The 18,133-nt window shown below is 35.9% G+C and overlaps 2 protein-coding genes across 3 annotated transcripts; one reads left to right on the plus strand and one right to left on the minus strand.

The window, feature by feature from the left end:
• Positions 1–439: 439 nt before the first annotated feature.
• LOC149016983 (aldehyde dehydrogenase family 3 member F1-like) lies at positions 440–5,411 on the minus strand. Of its 2 annotated transcripts, XM_089151286.1 has the most exons (10): positions 5,063–5,410; positions 3,104–3,172; positions 2,401–2,497; positions 2,099–2,305; positions 1,890–2,014; positions 1,662–1,766; positions 1,390–1,562; positions 1,193–1,283; positions 952–1,101; positions 440–841 (listed from the first exon to the last, which is right to left on the minus strand). In XM_089151286.1, the coding sequence occupies exons 1-10, from the start codon at positions 5,261–5,263 to the stop codon at positions 605–607; spliced, it is 1,455 nt and encodes a 484-aa protein (XP_089007412.1). In that variant the 5' UTR covers positions 5,264–5,410; the 3' UTR covers positions 440–604. The 2 variants fall into 2 exon arrangements, with proteins under 2 accessions (XP_089007412.1, XP_089007413.1); XM_089151287.1 differs by lacking the exon at positions 3,104–3,172 and having other exon boundaries at positions 5,063–5,411.
• A 6,579-nt stretch (positions 5,412–11,990) lies between these two features.
• On the plus strand, positions 11,991–13,569 carry LOC149016984 (agamous-like MADS-box protein TM6). Its single transcript, XM_089151288.1, has 7 exons — positions 11,991–12,346; positions 12,452–12,518; positions 12,641–12,702; positions 12,811–12,910; positions 13,079–13,120; positions 13,214–13,258; positions 13,347–13,569. The coding sequence occupies exons 1-7, from the start codon at positions 12,159–12,161 to the stop codon at positions 13,521–13,523; spliced, it is 681 nt and encodes a 226-aa protein (XP_089007414.1). The 5' UTR covers positions 11,991–12,158; the 3' UTR covers positions 13,524–13,569.
• Positions 13,570–18,133: the final 4,564 nt, after the last annotated feature.

Raw genomic sequence — 18,133 nt, forward strand, 5'->3', positions numbered from 1 at the left:
CCTGATTTCCTTTATAAATCTAGACGTATTCCTTGAATAAAAGGAAGTAGAAAATACCGAATTAGCTACATTAGGGCCTATTTGGTTACATGAATCTAGAGATTTCAAATCTTTGGAATCATGAATGCAAAACTTTTACCCATTTGGTTGTGAAAATCCTTAGATTCATTTAGATTCAAATCATAGCAGAAAATCTAAACCGGAAATCTTATCCAAAAAAAAAAAAAAATGAGGAGTCAGGTCTTTTTTAATGAAAAGAAGACATAAATAACAAAAGGGTATTTTGGGATTTTAATAATTAAATTATTTGAGAATAATTTTAGGGTATTGTAATTCAAGGTAATTTGAGATTTTCACTAAAATATCTGATTGAGGTTTTTTTTAAAATATTTAAAGGCAAAGAGACAATTTAATTGAAAAAATTAACATAATAGACGGGATAAGTGGCATTTGAAATATTTGAATAACAAACTATCCATTACCTTTTATTGTTGCTGAGATCATTCAAGCTGTTCATCACCTTTATTTGTTACAGCATTTGGTTACTATTAATTGCAGAAACACGACCTCTAATACATTATGACTGGGTGGAATGACCACGTCATCATGTTTTCAACCCCAAATACAAGAGAACCAATCCAAAGTAATCTAAATGATAAAGCAATCTGAGAAATTTTAGCTTGAAATCATTCCATGGAGGATATCGAGCTCCAGGTTCCAAAAAGAAAGTTCTGCCAAGAACAACCTTTTCATGGCTAAATGTATCAAAAGAAAACTTCCCATGGTAGCTTCCAAAGCCACTTTCACCAACACCACCAAAAGGTAATGCATCAGCCAAGTACTGCAAGTAGAACAACTCCATTCATTAAGTTTCATGAACCTCTAAAATGAATAAGAAGTAGCACTAACAAGGAAGAAAAGAAGAAGAAAAAAATGAATTCCAACAATTACTTGAATCAGGACATCATTAAACGTCACACTTCCAGATGATGTTTCTGATAGAATCCTCTTCTTAAAAGCTTCATCCTTGGTGAAAGCATAGATTGCAAGGGGCTTTGGCCTTGAACTTATAAACTCAATGCTGTCCTGAATATTCTTCAACTGCAAAGTAGAAATTATGTGATTAAGACATTCTTCAGTCATTGTTATTGCATATTCCAAATTCAAAAAATTAAGGAAGAGGATTCCATACTGTGACTATTGGAAGCAATGGGCCAAAAATTTCTGAGGTCATGATGTCAGATGATAATGGTGGATCCAGCAAGATTGTTGGCTCAATAAACCTAGAATGGAGATCAGATCACGTAACTGTCAATATGTTTGATGTTGTTCAAGCATTTGACATAGCAAATTAAAAATTGTTGGTACTGAAAGGGAAAATGGAATTACAATTTATCTTCATCTACTGAACCACCATGAACAACTGAAGCTGATACTCCTGGTTCTTCAAGAAGACTGCGCAATCTCTTAAAATGGTGCTTGTTGACAATCTTTGCGGCAGTCTTTGATTCTGCTGGGTTTTCACCATAAAGCACATTGATATACCTCTTAAATGAATCAATCTGAGGAAAAATAAACCAAAGTGATTGACAAGGAGAATTCAAATTGTGAAATCAAATAACAAAAATGCAATCAGCAGAAGAGTGAGGCTATTGGAATACCAGAGTTGAAGCCAACTTCTCTTCCACAAGTACATAATCTATGTCCAAGCAAGCTTGACCAATACAGCATCCCCACTTTGCTGATCCCATTCTTCTGATTGCCATCTTAAACAAAAACAGAAAGGAGAGACAATTAGTTATAAAAATAAGTTTGTTGCAGATAGTAGATAATCAAACAAAAACATAATAATAATGTGAACTTTAACAGAACTTAATAGAACAGTAAACCTCTCTCTCTGACGAGCTCAGTTTTGAATCAAGGACAGCTGGGCATTTTCCACCCAACTCTAGTGTAACTGGTGTGAGATGCTTTGCAGCTTCAGACATGATTATCTGTCCAACCTGTTTACTTCCTGTGTTTTCCATTTTTATGGTATTAATTAGTAGCAGATCAACAAAAAAGGCTTAATGCTACTTGCCCTTGTGTATTTATATACCTGTGAAGAATATCTTGTCCCATTTCTCTTGTAAGAGTTGCTCACTGATTTGTACTCCTCCCTCGATGACTTTGATGGCTTTATTGTCCATGTATCTTGGGATTGTTGTGTTTAGAAAAGAAGAAGTTGCAGGAGCATGCTCTGAAGGCTTTATGACAGCTACACAACCTGCAGATATGGCCCCTATCAATGGTTCCAGTGCCAATGCTGCCCAAGAAACAACTTAATTAGAATCAGTTATAACAAGCTTTTCTATCTGTCTCTCTCTCTCTCTTTGAGACTGAAAAACCAGAGCAACTTACCAAGAGGGAAATTCCAAGCTGAGATTATGAGAACAAGACCAAGAGGCTCAGGGAGCAATTGAGCTTTTGCTGGAAAGAAACCCAATGGAATTTGTCTCTGATACCATATTATGAGAAAGAAAATGCAGTGAACAGTGTGAACTCATTGTGCGTTAAAACACTTGAATTTATATCAACAATACAAGAATACAAGAGCTATACAGTAGCTATACAAGAATATAATGTATAATACAAGAAAACATGTAATTACTCTAATATCTTACAAACGAAGTAAATACTCTTCCAACGACCAATCCAATCCAGCAAAATTTTGAAGTGTATGACAGGAAAGGTTTCATCTGAAAAATATGGCAACTTTGAATGTTTCATCTCAAGAAGTCAAGAGGTTAGGGGAAGGGACTCTCAACTATAAGGGAAGCTATATGCTTGTTGACAGGGGATGTGATACAAATCCCTTAACATTCCCCCAGAAAAGCAAGAAGTAGCAAATCTTGTAAGCTTCAAATCTGTTTTGACATAACCAAATCCTATTGCTTAGATCCAAGCAAGGAGAGGTTAGCCTGATAGGGTTGTTTTCCCTCCACAATATAATCTTTGTATCTTACTTTAGTTCCCCATCAAAATTTGAAGTCACAGGAAGGAAGAAGTGATGGACAATCACCAATAAAATGAAATTTTGATTGACAAATTAAAACCAACTGACCTTTTTGGGTGCCATCCATTTCTTTACATGGCTCAACGTATAGTTCAAAGATTTTAGAAGAATTCCAATCTACAGAAAAGGGTGTGAGGGAAAGAAGATTAATATTGAATCTGATAAAAAGATTCCAAAACTTTTATAATGGAAGCAAAATGAGTGAGAATTTCATGATAGACTGAGATTTCCTTTAGGGCATTGTTTGGTTACACGAATCTAGAGATTTGAAATCTCTGGATTCACAAATGGGAGATTTTTACCTGTTTGGTTGTGTGAATCTCTAAATTCATGAAATCTAGAGATTCACATTTTTACAATAAAAACGTGAATCTGTAGATTTATGGGTATGAGGTCCAAAGATTTCACCCATACTATCAAAGCGTTAAAGATTTGAACCATAATTCAATAAATATTTTTTTAGGATAAATCTAGAAATTTCATTCCAAAAATTCAAACTAACCAAACAATTAATTTTACGAACCATGACTCTAGAGATTTGAAATCTGTAGATTTGAAATCTCTAAATTTTTGAAATCTACAGACTCAAGTAACCAAACAGGCCCTTTAAGTCATTCCTTCATCAACAACCATCATTTCGCTTGACTTAACGTTCATGTTGAACTCTAATTGATATATATATAGATTCATGGGTAACACCTTAATTGCGCAACCTAACATTACAAGAAATGAAAGCCTAAGTGAAGACTGGATCTTCTATCCGTTAGATTAGGAATCAATGTTCCCCTCATGTCTTTGCACCACAAGTTTGGAGGTAGACCCACTTTTGAGTTTTGAAAAAATAGATTGGAGTCAAGACCCCACGGAATTCTATCAGGACAAAAGTCTATGCTCCCCTCACACATTTCCATCATATATTAAGACAGAGCAACCGTGTCCCACCTCTTATCTATTTAATCTGTCAGTACTTAAAGGTAGACCACACTCTGCTTTATGAGTAGGTGATTAGCATTCAAAACCGAATTCCAATCCACTTCAGTACCAAGTGAATGTTGAATGCTCTCACATGTGGGCTGTTGCCATGACGAGCAAGTCATTAATTTATTTACCCAAAAAAGATCATCATTTTATATTTTTGTTTTTATAGGTACCCTTACTAACTATTTCTTTTGTTGTGGTAAGTAAGTACCCCATTGGTTACCAAAAACAAAAAAAAAAGTAATTACCCCATTCTCATATAAAATGTAAATGGCATTATCAAATTAATGTTTCACATGTGGGTCGCTTTAATTTTTCCATCCTTTTTGGGTAAGTACATACGTAGTGTAGAGTCGTGAGGAAGCACAATCAATGGGTAGAGGATTTGTACTTGAAATGTGAGTGGAGTAAATGAAATCTTACCAACTTAACCAATCTAAAGAATATTTCTCTTTCAGCAAAAGAAAAAAGAAGAACAGAAGCATGTGACCATACAATTAAAATCTTATCTTATCAATAACTTCTAATTATCATAGATGATAGTCAAAGTTAGGTGATTCTTGAAATCTTCACGAAATTCCTTTGGTTGTGTTTAGCATGCCTAATTATAGAATTATAGAATTATAGAATTATAGAATTATAGAATACACACTAAACAAAGCAATAAACCTGCAAGGCGGTGATATATATTTTGCCTAGCTTATATGACAAACCATACAAATCAGTTCTAACGATACTTAACTCTTTTGAGAATGAGTGCTTAACGAAGATACAGTATAAATAAAGGATTAATATCTAATCTATCCAGAGTTAATTCTTTGTTTCAAACCTCCTTAATTTCTTGCCTTGGAATTTGATCTAAACAATGAGAAAAAGAAAAAGGAAAAACCATATATATATATATATATATATATATATATATATATATATATATATATATATATATATATATATATATATATATTATATATATATTTTTATATATATATATATTATTTATTATATATATTTATGCTACTAAGTACTAACCTCATCTCTGTAGGCCTCCTGGTGATGCTTGCCAAGATCCTTGTGGAGAACTGCAAAGATTTGGTTTTCCTGCTCGGTGAGAAGCCTCTGGAGAGCTCGCAGTTGTGCCTTTCTCCACCCCAAAGTTTTCGTCTCCCCACTGGTGAAAGTTGTTCTAAGCTCATTCAAATCTTCTTGCAAAGCCACCAATGGTGCCATCATGCATATATCTGCTCTCACACACAAGCTGCTAGCCTGCTTCTCTTTAATTAGTTAACTGGGTTTTCTATCTTTCTCTCTTCTCTGCAGGAAGCCGTATTAATAAGCAGGAAGGAAGGAAGGAACTGGGGAAGGCCTGCAGCTGCATGTCTTAAAACAATGGACCTGAAAGAAACATCCTAACTTGCAACTCAAATCCAGACAGTTGAGAGAAATAAATGCCCAACGACAACCCAAAAAAGAGAACTAATTATATCTTCGATTCATTGCTAGAGATAAGTTCTGATCGATGACCCTTAGATCCATGGATGATTGCATGGTAAATCTGGGAGTAGGGTCCATAGTTCAACCACTCAATACTAGAGAATGTGAAACTGATAAAATTAATAGTTTCAGTACATCCAAGTGATTTGATGCGAAATCAAAACTACCCAACTCAAACAGATCTGAAAACTGAAAGAAAATCTCAGTCTTGCAATAACTTCATTCCATACGTTTTCTTTTTCGGTAGATAGGTGTGGACTGTGTAGGGTAACATACAGACCATCGCCTTCATTCACATTGATTATTTCGCTTTTCAATAATTTGTATATATATACCGATGCTTTAGGCTTGGATTCTTTTTTCCTTAAAAGGATGTTTTAAGATGTAGATAAAATAGACTTACACCATACAAGTATAATTTTTCCTTATTGTATACATACACTTAAAAAAAAAAAAAAATTTGCCATATAGGAAGTTTTCCCGACAGGTTTTTTGTAATCGTCGCCAAATAAAACATTATCAGCAACGGTTCACAAAACACGTAACCAAATCAAACACTCCCCGACAGATCTTATTCTAAATACAATTTATAAACTAATTTAATGTTTAAGCATACAACTACTCAAGCAAGCCCGTGAGAGGTTAGTATTATTCATGAAGGACCAAATGGCCCACCATTTCCCTAAGTAGTTGCATAATCTTTATAGTGCCCGTTCATGCTAAGATATGAGTCATATCAGCAATTTAATGCTAAAATATGAGTCCTATCACGGGGAAGAAAAAGAAAGATCATAGCTATAAAACTAATTTTTATTTATTACTACAGTTTAATATTTTGGCTAAAGTGTAGTTGAACGGACGTGTGAATAAGTTAGATGAACGGATCTAAATATTCACATATCCGTTCAACTACCACCTTCCCCAATATTTTTTAAACATTTGGTTTTCACTTTTATGATTGCATACTCGATTTTAATTATGATGATAATAACATTGCTAAACCTAGGGGAAATTTTTAATTTTAAAAGACGGATAATTGTCCCATCAGATACCGGGTCCAGTCCAATTCGGATCAAGAGTAGTTGGAAAATAATTGAGTGTTTAACTTTCTGGTGAAGCCCAATTAGGACCCATATATTGGGTACAGCCCACCGAATCAGGAGTAAGTAGTTGGAATTTGGAAAATAATTAGAAAAATCACTTGATTAGCTGCTTTTAGGTTTCTATTTACAAAAGTAGCCATTTAGTGTTTCAATTAACAAATCCATAAAGGATCAGCTCAGTTGATAATGACCAATGCTTCCTAGGGAGTTAGTATGAATCGCCTTCTTTAAAAAAATGAGGGTCTTCAAAATTTTCCAAAAAGAGTGATTCCCCTTTAGATATTTTTTAATCTTAAGCAACCATCATCTTCTTCTTATTATTTTGGTTTTCTTTTTGCTTTTTTGAAGGGAAAGGTAATTGCAGAGGGTGAAGACGGGTTGGAGATGAAGTTTGAGAGAGAGTAACAGAACAAGGGCATTTAAGACAATTTACATAATAATGGCAAAATGGTATTTTAAGGTATGGTTATTAAAGACATTTTACATGATGGACGGCAAAATAATTATTTTGGTTCAAAGTAAATAGAAAATAATTTGAAGGCAGACCGATTTGAAATTTGTAGTTTTGCATGTATTCCTAGAAGAGGATCTCCTAGCCAAGGAGATCCGATTGATTGATTATATACACAATTATTTGGTTACGTTTCACTTTTTGGCTGATGAACAGTATAATGTATGAAGAATCGAATTTACCGTTTAAATAATTATATACTCTATCCAAAAAAAGAAAAATGAGCAAAAAATATCGTTTAAATTCGGGACTTCTACCTAGGTTAGCGGTGTTTTCTTCTTTTTTATTTTTATTTTTATTTTTTGGCAGCTGAGGTTCATTCGGGCTAGCTTACGCGCACCTTGATTACATCCTCACGGGGGTGCTTGTCGTCTGCAATGATCAAACTCATGACCTCTTCACTGAAAAGTATGGATTTTACAACTCTACCAACTCTGCATTGACGTTCCCTTCACATTTTTCCACCTTTTATAAAGAGAGTCCGGATCAAGGACCGTAATAGGGAGGAGTTTGCTGACAATAATATAGGGAACCACAAATACTACTGTAGGTCCTACCCTTCTTAATTTATAGGTGCTGATACCTATATCAAATTGACCTTATCAATCTAGAACACTTGTTTGACAGGGACAACTAGCTAGCGTGGCAACTATAGGAAACCCATAACCTTTTGTTGTTTTGATTGATTCACCCTTTTGGTCCCCACCACTTTTTTTTTTTGGGCCAAAACAAAATAGGGTCCCCACCACTTAAATGGCAATTGGTGGGTCATCTAATCTTGTAGATAAAACCCCACTCCACTCTTTAGATTTTTTTTTTTTTGGCCAAAACAAAATAAGACAATAACATTGAAGAATCTGGCAGTCCATATATGTATGGTTTAACACTGAAACATATACAAGAATATTGGCAGAGGGAGAGAGAAAAGACACCTATAAAACAAGCTTGGTTTGGTTTTCATACCTTTATCTCAAGGGTGATCAAGGTATTGATTAATTTGATAAAATATCGTCATTTTAAGTGTACTACAAGTATAATGTGACTTTTAATTGCTATTTAATGTATTTTTACTAACCTTAAGAAGTTTCACGCATCAAGACTATAGTGATACCAACCAAAACTCCACTGAGTGGTGCTTATCTCGACGCAGTGACCTACTATTTTCTATGGACCGATTTTACCAACAATTAAGAATTTGAGCAATAGAAAACCTTGAAATCCTCTGTGTAGATCCTTTGCATCTCGACAAGGTAGAAATTGAGTAGTAGAGATCCTCTGCATCTCGACAAGGTAGAATTTGAGTAGTAGAAAACCTTGAAATTCTAGGTACAGATCCTCTGCGTCTAGACAAGGCATTCGTCTGTGTGTTGGAGACAACCTGGTACTGCAGAGATTTTCTCACACCATATACACAGTCAGATCCTTGGTTTGAATCTTCAATAGTCATTTTATTCCACTAGCACTCACAATTGAATTGATGACTTAGTTTTGCATCTTACAGGTCAATGATCCATAGAATGGGCCTAGGCCCATAAAAACTTATTTTTCCTTTTTCCTAATGCATTCAAACAGCTTCAACTCTTCAAGTCTATCGGTTGTCGGTGGAAATTTTTTTTTCTTTATTGATACCTGTTTCATGCCATGGATAAAAAAAAAAAAAAAAGGAGAAAATTTAAGATGCCAAACTGGCTGTTGTTGTCGTCCCCTCCCCCCTTCATGACTCTATATTCTTTATGACGCCTTTAGCTAAGTGTTGCGGAAAGTACATATATAATAGGCCATGCTTTTCATAGAATTTTTTTTGCCGATGTTCATTAAGAAAGTGTCGCAAAAAATATATTCTGCGACGTTTTGAGGGTAAGGTTACGTTATTGTATTACAATCGTGAAAATACATTTTCGGCGACGCTTTCTTAGCATAGGTTAAGCAAATTTCTTAATAGCTGAAGGCATATTCAATAGATACAGGACACCTTACAATTTATTGTAGGACTTACTATTCTAAGATGGTAATGTGGCAAGCAAGTCCCTTATCTGCTCATTCTTGATCACAAACCCTCTAACAAATATCTCACTCCTTTGTTTGGCTATTCTAAACAACTTATCACAAACTGGTGATAGCAAATACTACTGATGCAAGGAACCCCCAAAAAATTACAGCAACAACAACATCAGAGTAGTCACCGAGTAGATATGGAAGATGCCACGAGCAATTTTCCTACATAAAACTGCATTTCAAAATTTAATATCAGAAAACTCGGAACATATTGAAATCTTGATCATTCATTAACATATTAACGTGACAATTAAGTAGGAAGAAATACAATACAAAGAAATCTCTGTGGCTTCCATTGGGTAGAGTTTTGCACTTATTTCATGTTTTTCCACTGCACATTTGGGAGTCCGGATCAGCTCTCCGTTGAGATAGAACATTAATGTAAGTGCATTAATGTGTCACTTACAGTTTCGAACTACATAAGAGGTGGGGCCCACTCAATTTTTTTTGGGTAAAGTGGTAAACGTTCATTGAGATTTTTACGTCAGATTTAAAAAAAGAATACATATATATATATATATATATATATATATATATATATATATATATATATATATATATATATATATATATAGCCCTACCCTTATTATGTGGTTCAAAATCGTTACGAAAACACATTATTTTTTCCCATTTCACAATTCATATTAGGAAGGGGTTCACGTTAGGCCCAATGAGGACCTTAGAGATGATTTATTTTGCTTGCACTTAGAGGTAGACGTTCATCCTGATATGTGGTGGAGAAGCATGAGAGAACAGAGACCTTTATCATGACGGGTAAAGAATCCGGACTCTTTGTCGTTAAGACAAAAGGAAGTGGGGACCTAATGGAAACCACTCTTTAGTCTTTAGGAGTCTAGCAATGGGTAAAATGTAGGGTCTTCGGTGGTCCTGCAACCCCAGAACCCCACTTGTACGATTGAGCAATCGAGGAGGCCCTCCTTAATTAGATCATAGTGCGTTTCCCAGTGGACGCGTGTCCTCTACATCAAGTGCTTTTGACCGTTAGATCGGTGCATCAAGATCCGAAACCAATAATTGATCTCGAGATGATCAATTGCCGTATATTATTTCAATACGGATCTGCGTTGTACAGCTTACGGTGAAATGGGACCTCAGTTTGAAGTTTCGGTCATCACATGTCGGTATACGATACCACAGCCACATTTAATAAAAAAGAGAGTTACGGATGCCGATACCGATACCGAAATCAGTCGACCTGATCGAAGCTACTGTGACGATGATGGCAACTTCTCAGAAGCCAGGAGTGAAGACTAGGAGACGCCAATTGGAAAACTTGCCTTTTTGAGTTTCTGCAAGTAGTAGAAATAGAGCGGTATAGTAATAGGGATACATAAATCATCCAACAAAAACAATTGAGTCACCAACCATGCATACCAAGACTGTGATAAATGATATACGGTCTCATATATGCATGCATGCAGCATTCATTCATCTTCTTCATCCCTCTCTGAAGCTCCAGAATGCTTTTCCATTGCATCGTCTCTGCTACCCTGGACCACCTGCTTTATCCAGCTCCAGTAATTGTAGTAATTGTCTTTGTCCCTCTCAACACCGGCTCAGAACTACTGCTGGAGTTAAAAAGTAAATCAAATGTTGTTTTCAACTTGGATTGCCAAGCCTTCATGCAATGCATTGCTCTGTGTGTATGATGAGATGAGCTGCCGGTGATAGAAAATATATATATCACATCTCATATATCGGTAGGGAGACTAAAAATTCGTGACCTCTTCACCAAGAAGTGTTGATCATTAATAACTAACAATCTTGTGAGGGTACTCCATAACCTTATGTAATTCACTTTTCTGCAATCCCTTACAATACTCCAATGGTCACAGGTAGAATTCAATTAGAACCGAAGAAGCCACCTCTAGTTATATATTCCTAAAATTTCTCCCAAATTGGTCTTTTTTTGTTTCACAATGTGTAATACAATCCTAAATTTCTCCTAGAGCGGATTTAATGGTTATAACTACATCATAAAAGGTCAGGTGCACAACCCTAGTAGGAAATTCCTGGAAATTGGATTATAAACGTTGTTCAAGTAAGCGAGTTAAACTTTTCAAAAAGACAACAATAGTCTTGAACGAAAAACCTTACATTTGTTTCTTCATCTTCCTTCACTGTCTAGAGTTTACCAATCATAAACCCTCACAAAGTTTTAACGATATGATTCATAGATTGTACTTATAAACTTAGAATGTGTGGACAATACTGGAAATAGATCAACAAAAATAACCATGTTTGAGAGTAATAGAGATCTAGTTATGAATTGGATAATTCAAGAGATGACAATAATATTAGAGAATAACTCATAAGATGTGACTAATTCGATACGTATCGGAGATACTAATACAGCTATAATCAGCATACACGACCAACCCCATAACCCAACTGATGAGAATCAGATTGGAAATTGGTGAATCGGTGGGCCCCAGGCTTTGCGTGACACAGACGTAGAACTGAAGAGAATAAATATCCTGTTAGTCATGTCATGGTTGAAGATCAACCACCCCCTCAAACAGTGAAGAAGATGGAACGAGAGAGGTAGAGAGAGAAAGAAGAGAAAAAAAAAAGGGGTTTGGAGTGTAGGAGTGAGTAGTCTATGGAAGGCAGAGATGATTGATGTGGACCGATTCTTAAACCGGCGTAGACACCACACGTTGTCAGAGCCTGCAACACTTTCACGGAGTGGGAACACATTTCCATTTGTGGAAACTAAAGCTTTTGGTCCCTACCTCCAAATACGGAATGCCTTCTGCTTCTTGACCTTCTTTTCCCTTGCTTTGTTCCCTCTTCCTTTATCCACCTCTTTTGTTTCTCCCCTCTTCATTCATTGCCTCCATTTATTTCCCTGCCATTTCACCCCCTCAAACACAAGCGCTTTAGCCAAACTAGGTTCTAGTGAAAGAGGAGGAAGAAGAAGAAGACACAAAGAGTGAGAGAAATGGGACGAGGAAAGATCGAGATCAAGCGAATAGAGAATACCACAAACAGGCAAGTTACCTACTCGAAGCGACGAGGCGGTATCATGAAGAAAGCTCGGGAGCTCAGTGTTCTCTGTGATGCCGAAGTTTCTCTCGTCATGTTCTCCAGTACAGGCAAATTCCATGAATACGTTACTCCCAGCACAACGTAAGCTTATTACTCATCTCCTTTCTCCTTCACCTTCTCTCTCTCTCTCTCTGTATTTGATTGATCTGATCCTTTTCCTTTTTCTCTTCTCTTCTCTTCTCTTAGAACGAAGAAGATTTTTGATCGCTATCAGCAAGTTTCGGGAATTAATCTCTGGCAGCCTCATTACGAGGTTAAAGTTATCATCGATTGCTTGGATCTTGTTCTGCTTGGATCTTGTTCTTTTCAAATTCTGCAACATTTATACGAATGTTTCTATTCATCTTTTTGTTTGTTTGGCTCTATTGAGTTCAGAAAATGCAAGAAAGCTTGAATAAGCTGAAAGAGACCAATAATGGTCTCCGTAGAGAAATCAGGTACGAAACAAAACGACCTGCTCTTTATTTCTTTCATTTCCTTTAGAAGACACTTGATTTTAACGTAAATCTGTGAATGGATGAGCCTTGTTACGGCACGTTTGACAGGCAGAGGATGGGTGAGGAACTCAACGATCTGAGCATCGAAGAACTGCGTGGTCTTGAGCAAAACATGGCCAAATCCTTGACGATTGTTCGTGAACAAAAGGTACGATCGACGATTTATTTCTATGTAGCCGAACCTCTTTTGTGTTTTTTGGGTGAAAATGTCGCGGATCCTTCCGTGCAATCTCTACCGTGCGCTGAACCAGATTATGATTTTCTATACAAAAACTAAAACTAACTGTATCGATCTTCGGTTCATCATTTTTCACAGTATCACAAGATCCAGACTCAAACCGACACGTACCGGAAAAAGGTTTTGTTACTCCAATATTTTGCCCGAACTTAGCTATTTAATTTTTCTTCTTTTTTGGTACGAGTGATAGAACATTGTTTCCTGTGTTTGCAGTTGAGGAACTCGGAGGAAACACACAAGAATCTCCTGCGCCAATTTGTAAGCATATAAAACAGAAACTCTTTCATTTCCAAAAAACATCGTTAATCTATGCTTCAATATTTGGTATTTATTTTTTTTATCAAAGGACGAGAGAGATGAAGATCCAGACTATGGCTTGGTGGACCATGAAGGCGATTACGAAGCTCATGAGCTTGGAGTAGCAAACGGAGGCTCCCATTCATTTGCTTTCCGCCTGCAACCAATTCAACCTAATCTTCAAGATGGAGGAATTTTTGGATTCCATGATCTACGCCTTGCTTGAGTTGCAGTCTTTTAGAGGTCAAATTATCCTACAGACTTTAATCTTTTGGGATAAACACTGAATTGAACTGAATTTTAATTATTGTTTAAGTACTCAACTAATTTTATACTTCTCACCTACTTCTGATTATTTCCTACCTAAATAAATAAATAAATAAATATCATATTGTGGGGGTCGGATCAGATCTTTTACGCAGGGCATGCGTCGTTGGTCGTCTGTGGTACTCGAATTGGTTGATTGATACCACGGGATCTGGTTACTAGATGCCATGCCTGGACGCAAAGAATGTGCATGGGTAGGGGTCTACCAAGGAGTCTGGATAGCTACCCCGGAAGTGCTCCCTGACGCTGACGACCACAAAGATCAGTGGAGCCCACGGTGAAAAATACTTATTGAAAAAAATAAAAATAAAAAGTTTTTTTTTCACCAGTGGGACCCACTGGTTTTTGTAGTCAGGAAGCCATCGAGTGCTCTCCCGACCGGGAGATGATCCGGATTCTCTACCAAGTTGATGGAAGGTGAGTATCGGTGGTCCAGTACTCAAGACACTGTGTGGTACAATGCCTATATGACTAAGAGTATCGGCCCACACCGAATTTGATATTGAATCCATTTGATACACAATGAGTATGGATCATCTCTCCTGACTGGGAGTACTCTATGCTCTCCGACGGCTTTACAACCACAAACTATGTGGGGTCACAAGTAAAAAATAATAAAGTATATTTTTAAAAAAACTCATCATCTTAATTTTGTAGTCCCTTGTAATTTGTGGTCAATAGCTGTCAGTGTCGGGGAGATCATCCGAACTCATACCCAATCACTAATACCATGAGAAAACTCATCTTTCTTAGTACACATCCAACGGTTAGAATAGCATCATTCACGTATGGACGTGTACCTCGAGAAGGCCATGTGTTGGCAGCCCATCCATGATCCATGTTTGCTTTCCAGAAGAGTCAGTCGTTCCACATGCTGCTTGCTTCATTACACTTCATTTTGAGCTCCGATAATTTGGCTTTATAGGAACAGAAAAGGGTGTGACAAGCTTTTTTCCTTTTTTGGTTGAGAGATTTTGCAAGCATTTCCTGGAATGGGTTGGAAATATTTTCGAAGGTAAAAGGTTTTACAGGAATCCCTTCAATAGATTATTTATGGGAAACTTGCAGTAGTGGCGTCCACTAGTGCCATGTGAGTTAATGATGTGACCACTTCATCATTCAATATTGAAAAGATATTGTAAAATTGAAGGGTGCCCAATACACGAATAAAGTCGCATGAACATCAATCCAATAGTTGAATTCTGCATTGGATTAAAGTAGCACACTTCAGTTTATCAAAAAAGAAAAAGAAAAAATCTTGAGAGTTAGGTAGCGCAAGATGACTTGGGTTGTAGGTTAGAGTGGGTAACTTAGATTGAAACCTTGGTGGGTTTTGGGGGCAAGGAAAAGGGGTGGAGATATATATTTTTCAAAAATTGAGGTTTGTTTAGTTTCAGCGCATCTTGACTAATCCTTAAATAAACTTTATATATGAAGAGATGAGAAAATAATTATTTTTATATATGAATTTTCTCCTCAGCCTAAAGGATTTGAACTCTTAATCTTTTCTATGAAAACTTAATTTTTGCCAATTTTGAATCAGCTCTTTAGATTACTTTTAACATTAATATATTTGTCAATCGATTGCATAATTTTACACATAGATACAAATTAAGCTTTATTTGCGAAAAGAACATTTAGCTTATGGATGTAACATGCATGTCATGGCCATGAATATATAGCTAGTTGTTATTAATGGTTAGCAATCTCTTGCCTTTGTGGAGATATGTATCATACATGGCCATGAATGGTGGTGAACTGGTGATCTTACATAAAACCATCGGTTGGGCACTAACGGTTAGCTGCTTATGGTATATAACTCTTCATCCTGGTCTAATGGTTTGGTGTTCATTTGTGTACCATCCTTGACCTTTACCAATGGTTCGAAGTGTTGCCGATATATTGCTATGCTGGCGACTTGACACCCTCTCCGACACGAGGTCGACAAAAAGGCGACGATAAAGCGTCGATTCATCGATATGTCGCCAATGCCTCTAATATGTCGCTAATGTCGTCGATATGTTACTGATATGTTGCCAATATCACTTCTCTCTCTTGTTTCTTGCATTTCAACCCTATTTTGCTATAATATTCGATGTTTATGAGTGCATCTTACTTCGTTATCACTTACTATTATATTGTTTGTATCGATCAAGTAGGATTTCATACAAATTTGTGAGTTTTCTAGACTTCCAGTTTTTTCTGCATACAACTTGGCATGTGTCGATCATGAACATTAGTTTAGGTGATGTTTTAGGTCAAAATAATGCTCCCAGTGTGTTTATTGGCCTCAAGTTAGACTACATAACAAAATTCAGACTAAAAGACAAATACCCCTCGAAACTGGGGTCGATTTTTCATTGACACCCCTCCAAATGTTGCCTGACATATCACAATATGCCGTTGTGTCATGGTGTTGCCAACTGGCGACATGGTACGATTTTTCGAATCTTGCCTTTATGTAATCATAAAAACTTAAATAAATAAACAATACAAAACAAAACGTGTTCGGCATATGTCCTAAGCATCCAAATTTGGTCACATTTAATACTCTAGTTAGACACAAAGGGACCAAAAGCTGATATACATAGTTTCAAGGCTTTGATTAAAGGACATCGCAATGTTAGAGACAGCCAAAACGATTTTTGGTGAATTAGATGACAAAGGTTCTTGCACCGAATTGATCCACTTTTCAGGCACTTTTCCTTCCCTTTGTGAGAAAGAGGAATTCGATCTTGTTCTTAAGCTTTGCGAGGAGAGAGGATTTTTTTTTTTTCCTGGTACAAATGTGCTGTTTTTAGGTCTCTCGAGTTGAGGCTGTGGCTTGTGTTTCACGTGGGGAAGTCTTGTAATGGACGGATGCATGAGATGGTTAAAGTAGAGTTGGAGAATTGAGAGGCAGTCAGGCAACTACCACAGAATGGAAGGAAACGAGGGCAACGGCAGAGGAAGGGCGGTAGTCTCCTGCAGAGGAGGGGTGGTGGGGTTTCCGTTTATGGTATATAAAGAAGATAGGTATCCCTTCACCCGCTTAAGGGTTGGCTATAAGAAGGGCATTATGGTCATTTGCATGAGTGAGGGGTATATTTGTCTGTTAATAATTAAATTTTGAAAAAATAATGGTTAAAGATGGAAAAATTAAAAGTGTCTAATATAGAATTAAAAGAAAAAGTGAATTTAGGCAATTTGAAAAATTTTCTACTCAAGTAGACAATCAATAATTTAAGCACAACTTAATAAACATTACGAAAAAAGAAAAAAAATCTCAAAAATTTAAATTTAAATGACGTAATAACCTTATATGATGTGGTATGATAAAACTGCCTTCACCAGTCTCACTGTAATTACCTTCATACCTAATCTTCAGGTGGGTGAAGTAATTTTTGTTTTATCCATCTTCTTCCTACACTTTGTCAAAAATCACCCACCACTTTCAGAAGTCACTACATCCTCTCCCATTGCCGCACCTCCCCACTACACCTATCTGATTTTTTTTTTTGCCAATGAAGGGTTAGTACGACATATATATGTAATACTCCTCCAAATATAAAAAATTCTTATTAAAAAAAAATTATATCTTCTTCCGTTCCAAACAGCCTGAAAGTTTAATGGTCAAGAAAGTAAAGATAGTCTACCAAAAAAAAAAAAAAGTAAAGATAGATTATGTGGATAAAGATATTAATATATTTAGGAAATACAAAAATTAAGTGAGGTAATTCTAGCATATCAACAAATTGAGTCTATTGTTTTAAAATGTGAGATTAGACTTATGAGAAATTTTTTGGTATGTGAATCTAAAATTGAGGGGAGGAGATTTAGTGAGTTATCAATAGTTAATTTTAAAATATATATGATTGTAATTATGAAATTCTTAAAAAGGAGACGCAACTAAGAACAATCAATTATATATTTATTAATTGATTTAATTCTAATTTTAGACCTAATTTAGTCACATTTATTATTATGAACAAGGGCTTTTAAGCAAAATTAAATGTAGCCATATATGAAGGTAATTATGACGTCTTAAAAAAAAAAGAGATATAATAAATATTAATTAATTTTATATTCATTAACGATGAATTTATAATTTTATAACTTAGTCACATGATTAATCTATGGTATTCAATCCGTTCGATCACTTAGATATTATAATGAAATTCATCAATATAATCATTATATATTATCCAATATAATATTTGACATAAGTAAAAAATGTGTTGGCTAAGTGGGTGTTTATTATTTGTTTTATTAGTTTCAATGCCCAATTGACCGAAATTAACGACTCCAAATCTTTTCTATCCAGTCTACTCGTTAAATCATCATCCCACATTCAAATTATTTGTTGTCTGTGTCAAGCAAGGCAGTGTGAGATTTACGCTCATGTGAATGTGAGAAGATGATTTGAAGGACAACATAAGTAGAAGAATCTCTACTAGAAATTCATACATTTAGATCATATGCCTCTAACTTGCCCGTGCTTCTATGTTTTCACACTTACATGAGGTAGTG

This window comes from Hakea prostrata, chromosome 4 (genome assembly GCF_041222555.1).
Source record: "Hakea prostrata isolate BN-2017 chromosome 4, UWA_Hpros_2, whole genome shotgun sequence".
Lineage (NCBI taxonomy): Eukaryota > Viridiplantae > Streptophyta > Magnoliopsida > Proteales > Proteaceae > Hakea > Hakea prostrata.

Excerpts from the sequence above, each read along its gene's own strand:
- LOC149016983 (XM_089151286.1), bottom strand. The coding sequence starts at position 5,263 with ATGATGGCACCATTGGTGGCTTTGCAAGAAGATTTGAATGAGCTTAGA. Across the intron at positions 1,767-1,889 it reads TGAGCTCGTCAGAGAGAGAG|ATGGCAATCAGAAGAATGGG; the intron begins GTTTACTGTTCT and ends TTTTTGTTTAAG. Across the intron at positions 1,563-1,661 it reads AGAAGTTGGCTTCAACTCTG|ATTGATTCATTTAAGAGGTA; the intron begins GTATTCCAATAG and ends ATTTTTCCTCAG.
- LOC149016984 (XM_089151288.1), top strand. The coding sequence starts at position 12,159 with ATGGGACGAGGAAAGATCGAGATCAAGCGAATAGAGAATACCACAAAC. Across the intron at positions 12,347-12,451 it reads TACGTTACTCCCAGCACAAC|AACGAAGAAGATTTTTGATC; the intron begins GTAAGCTTATTA and ends CTCTTCTCTTAG. Across the intron at positions 12,703-12,810 it reads GGTCTCCGTAGAGAAATCAG|GCAGAGGATGGGTGAGGAAC; the intron begins GTACGAAACAAA and ends CACGTTTGACAG.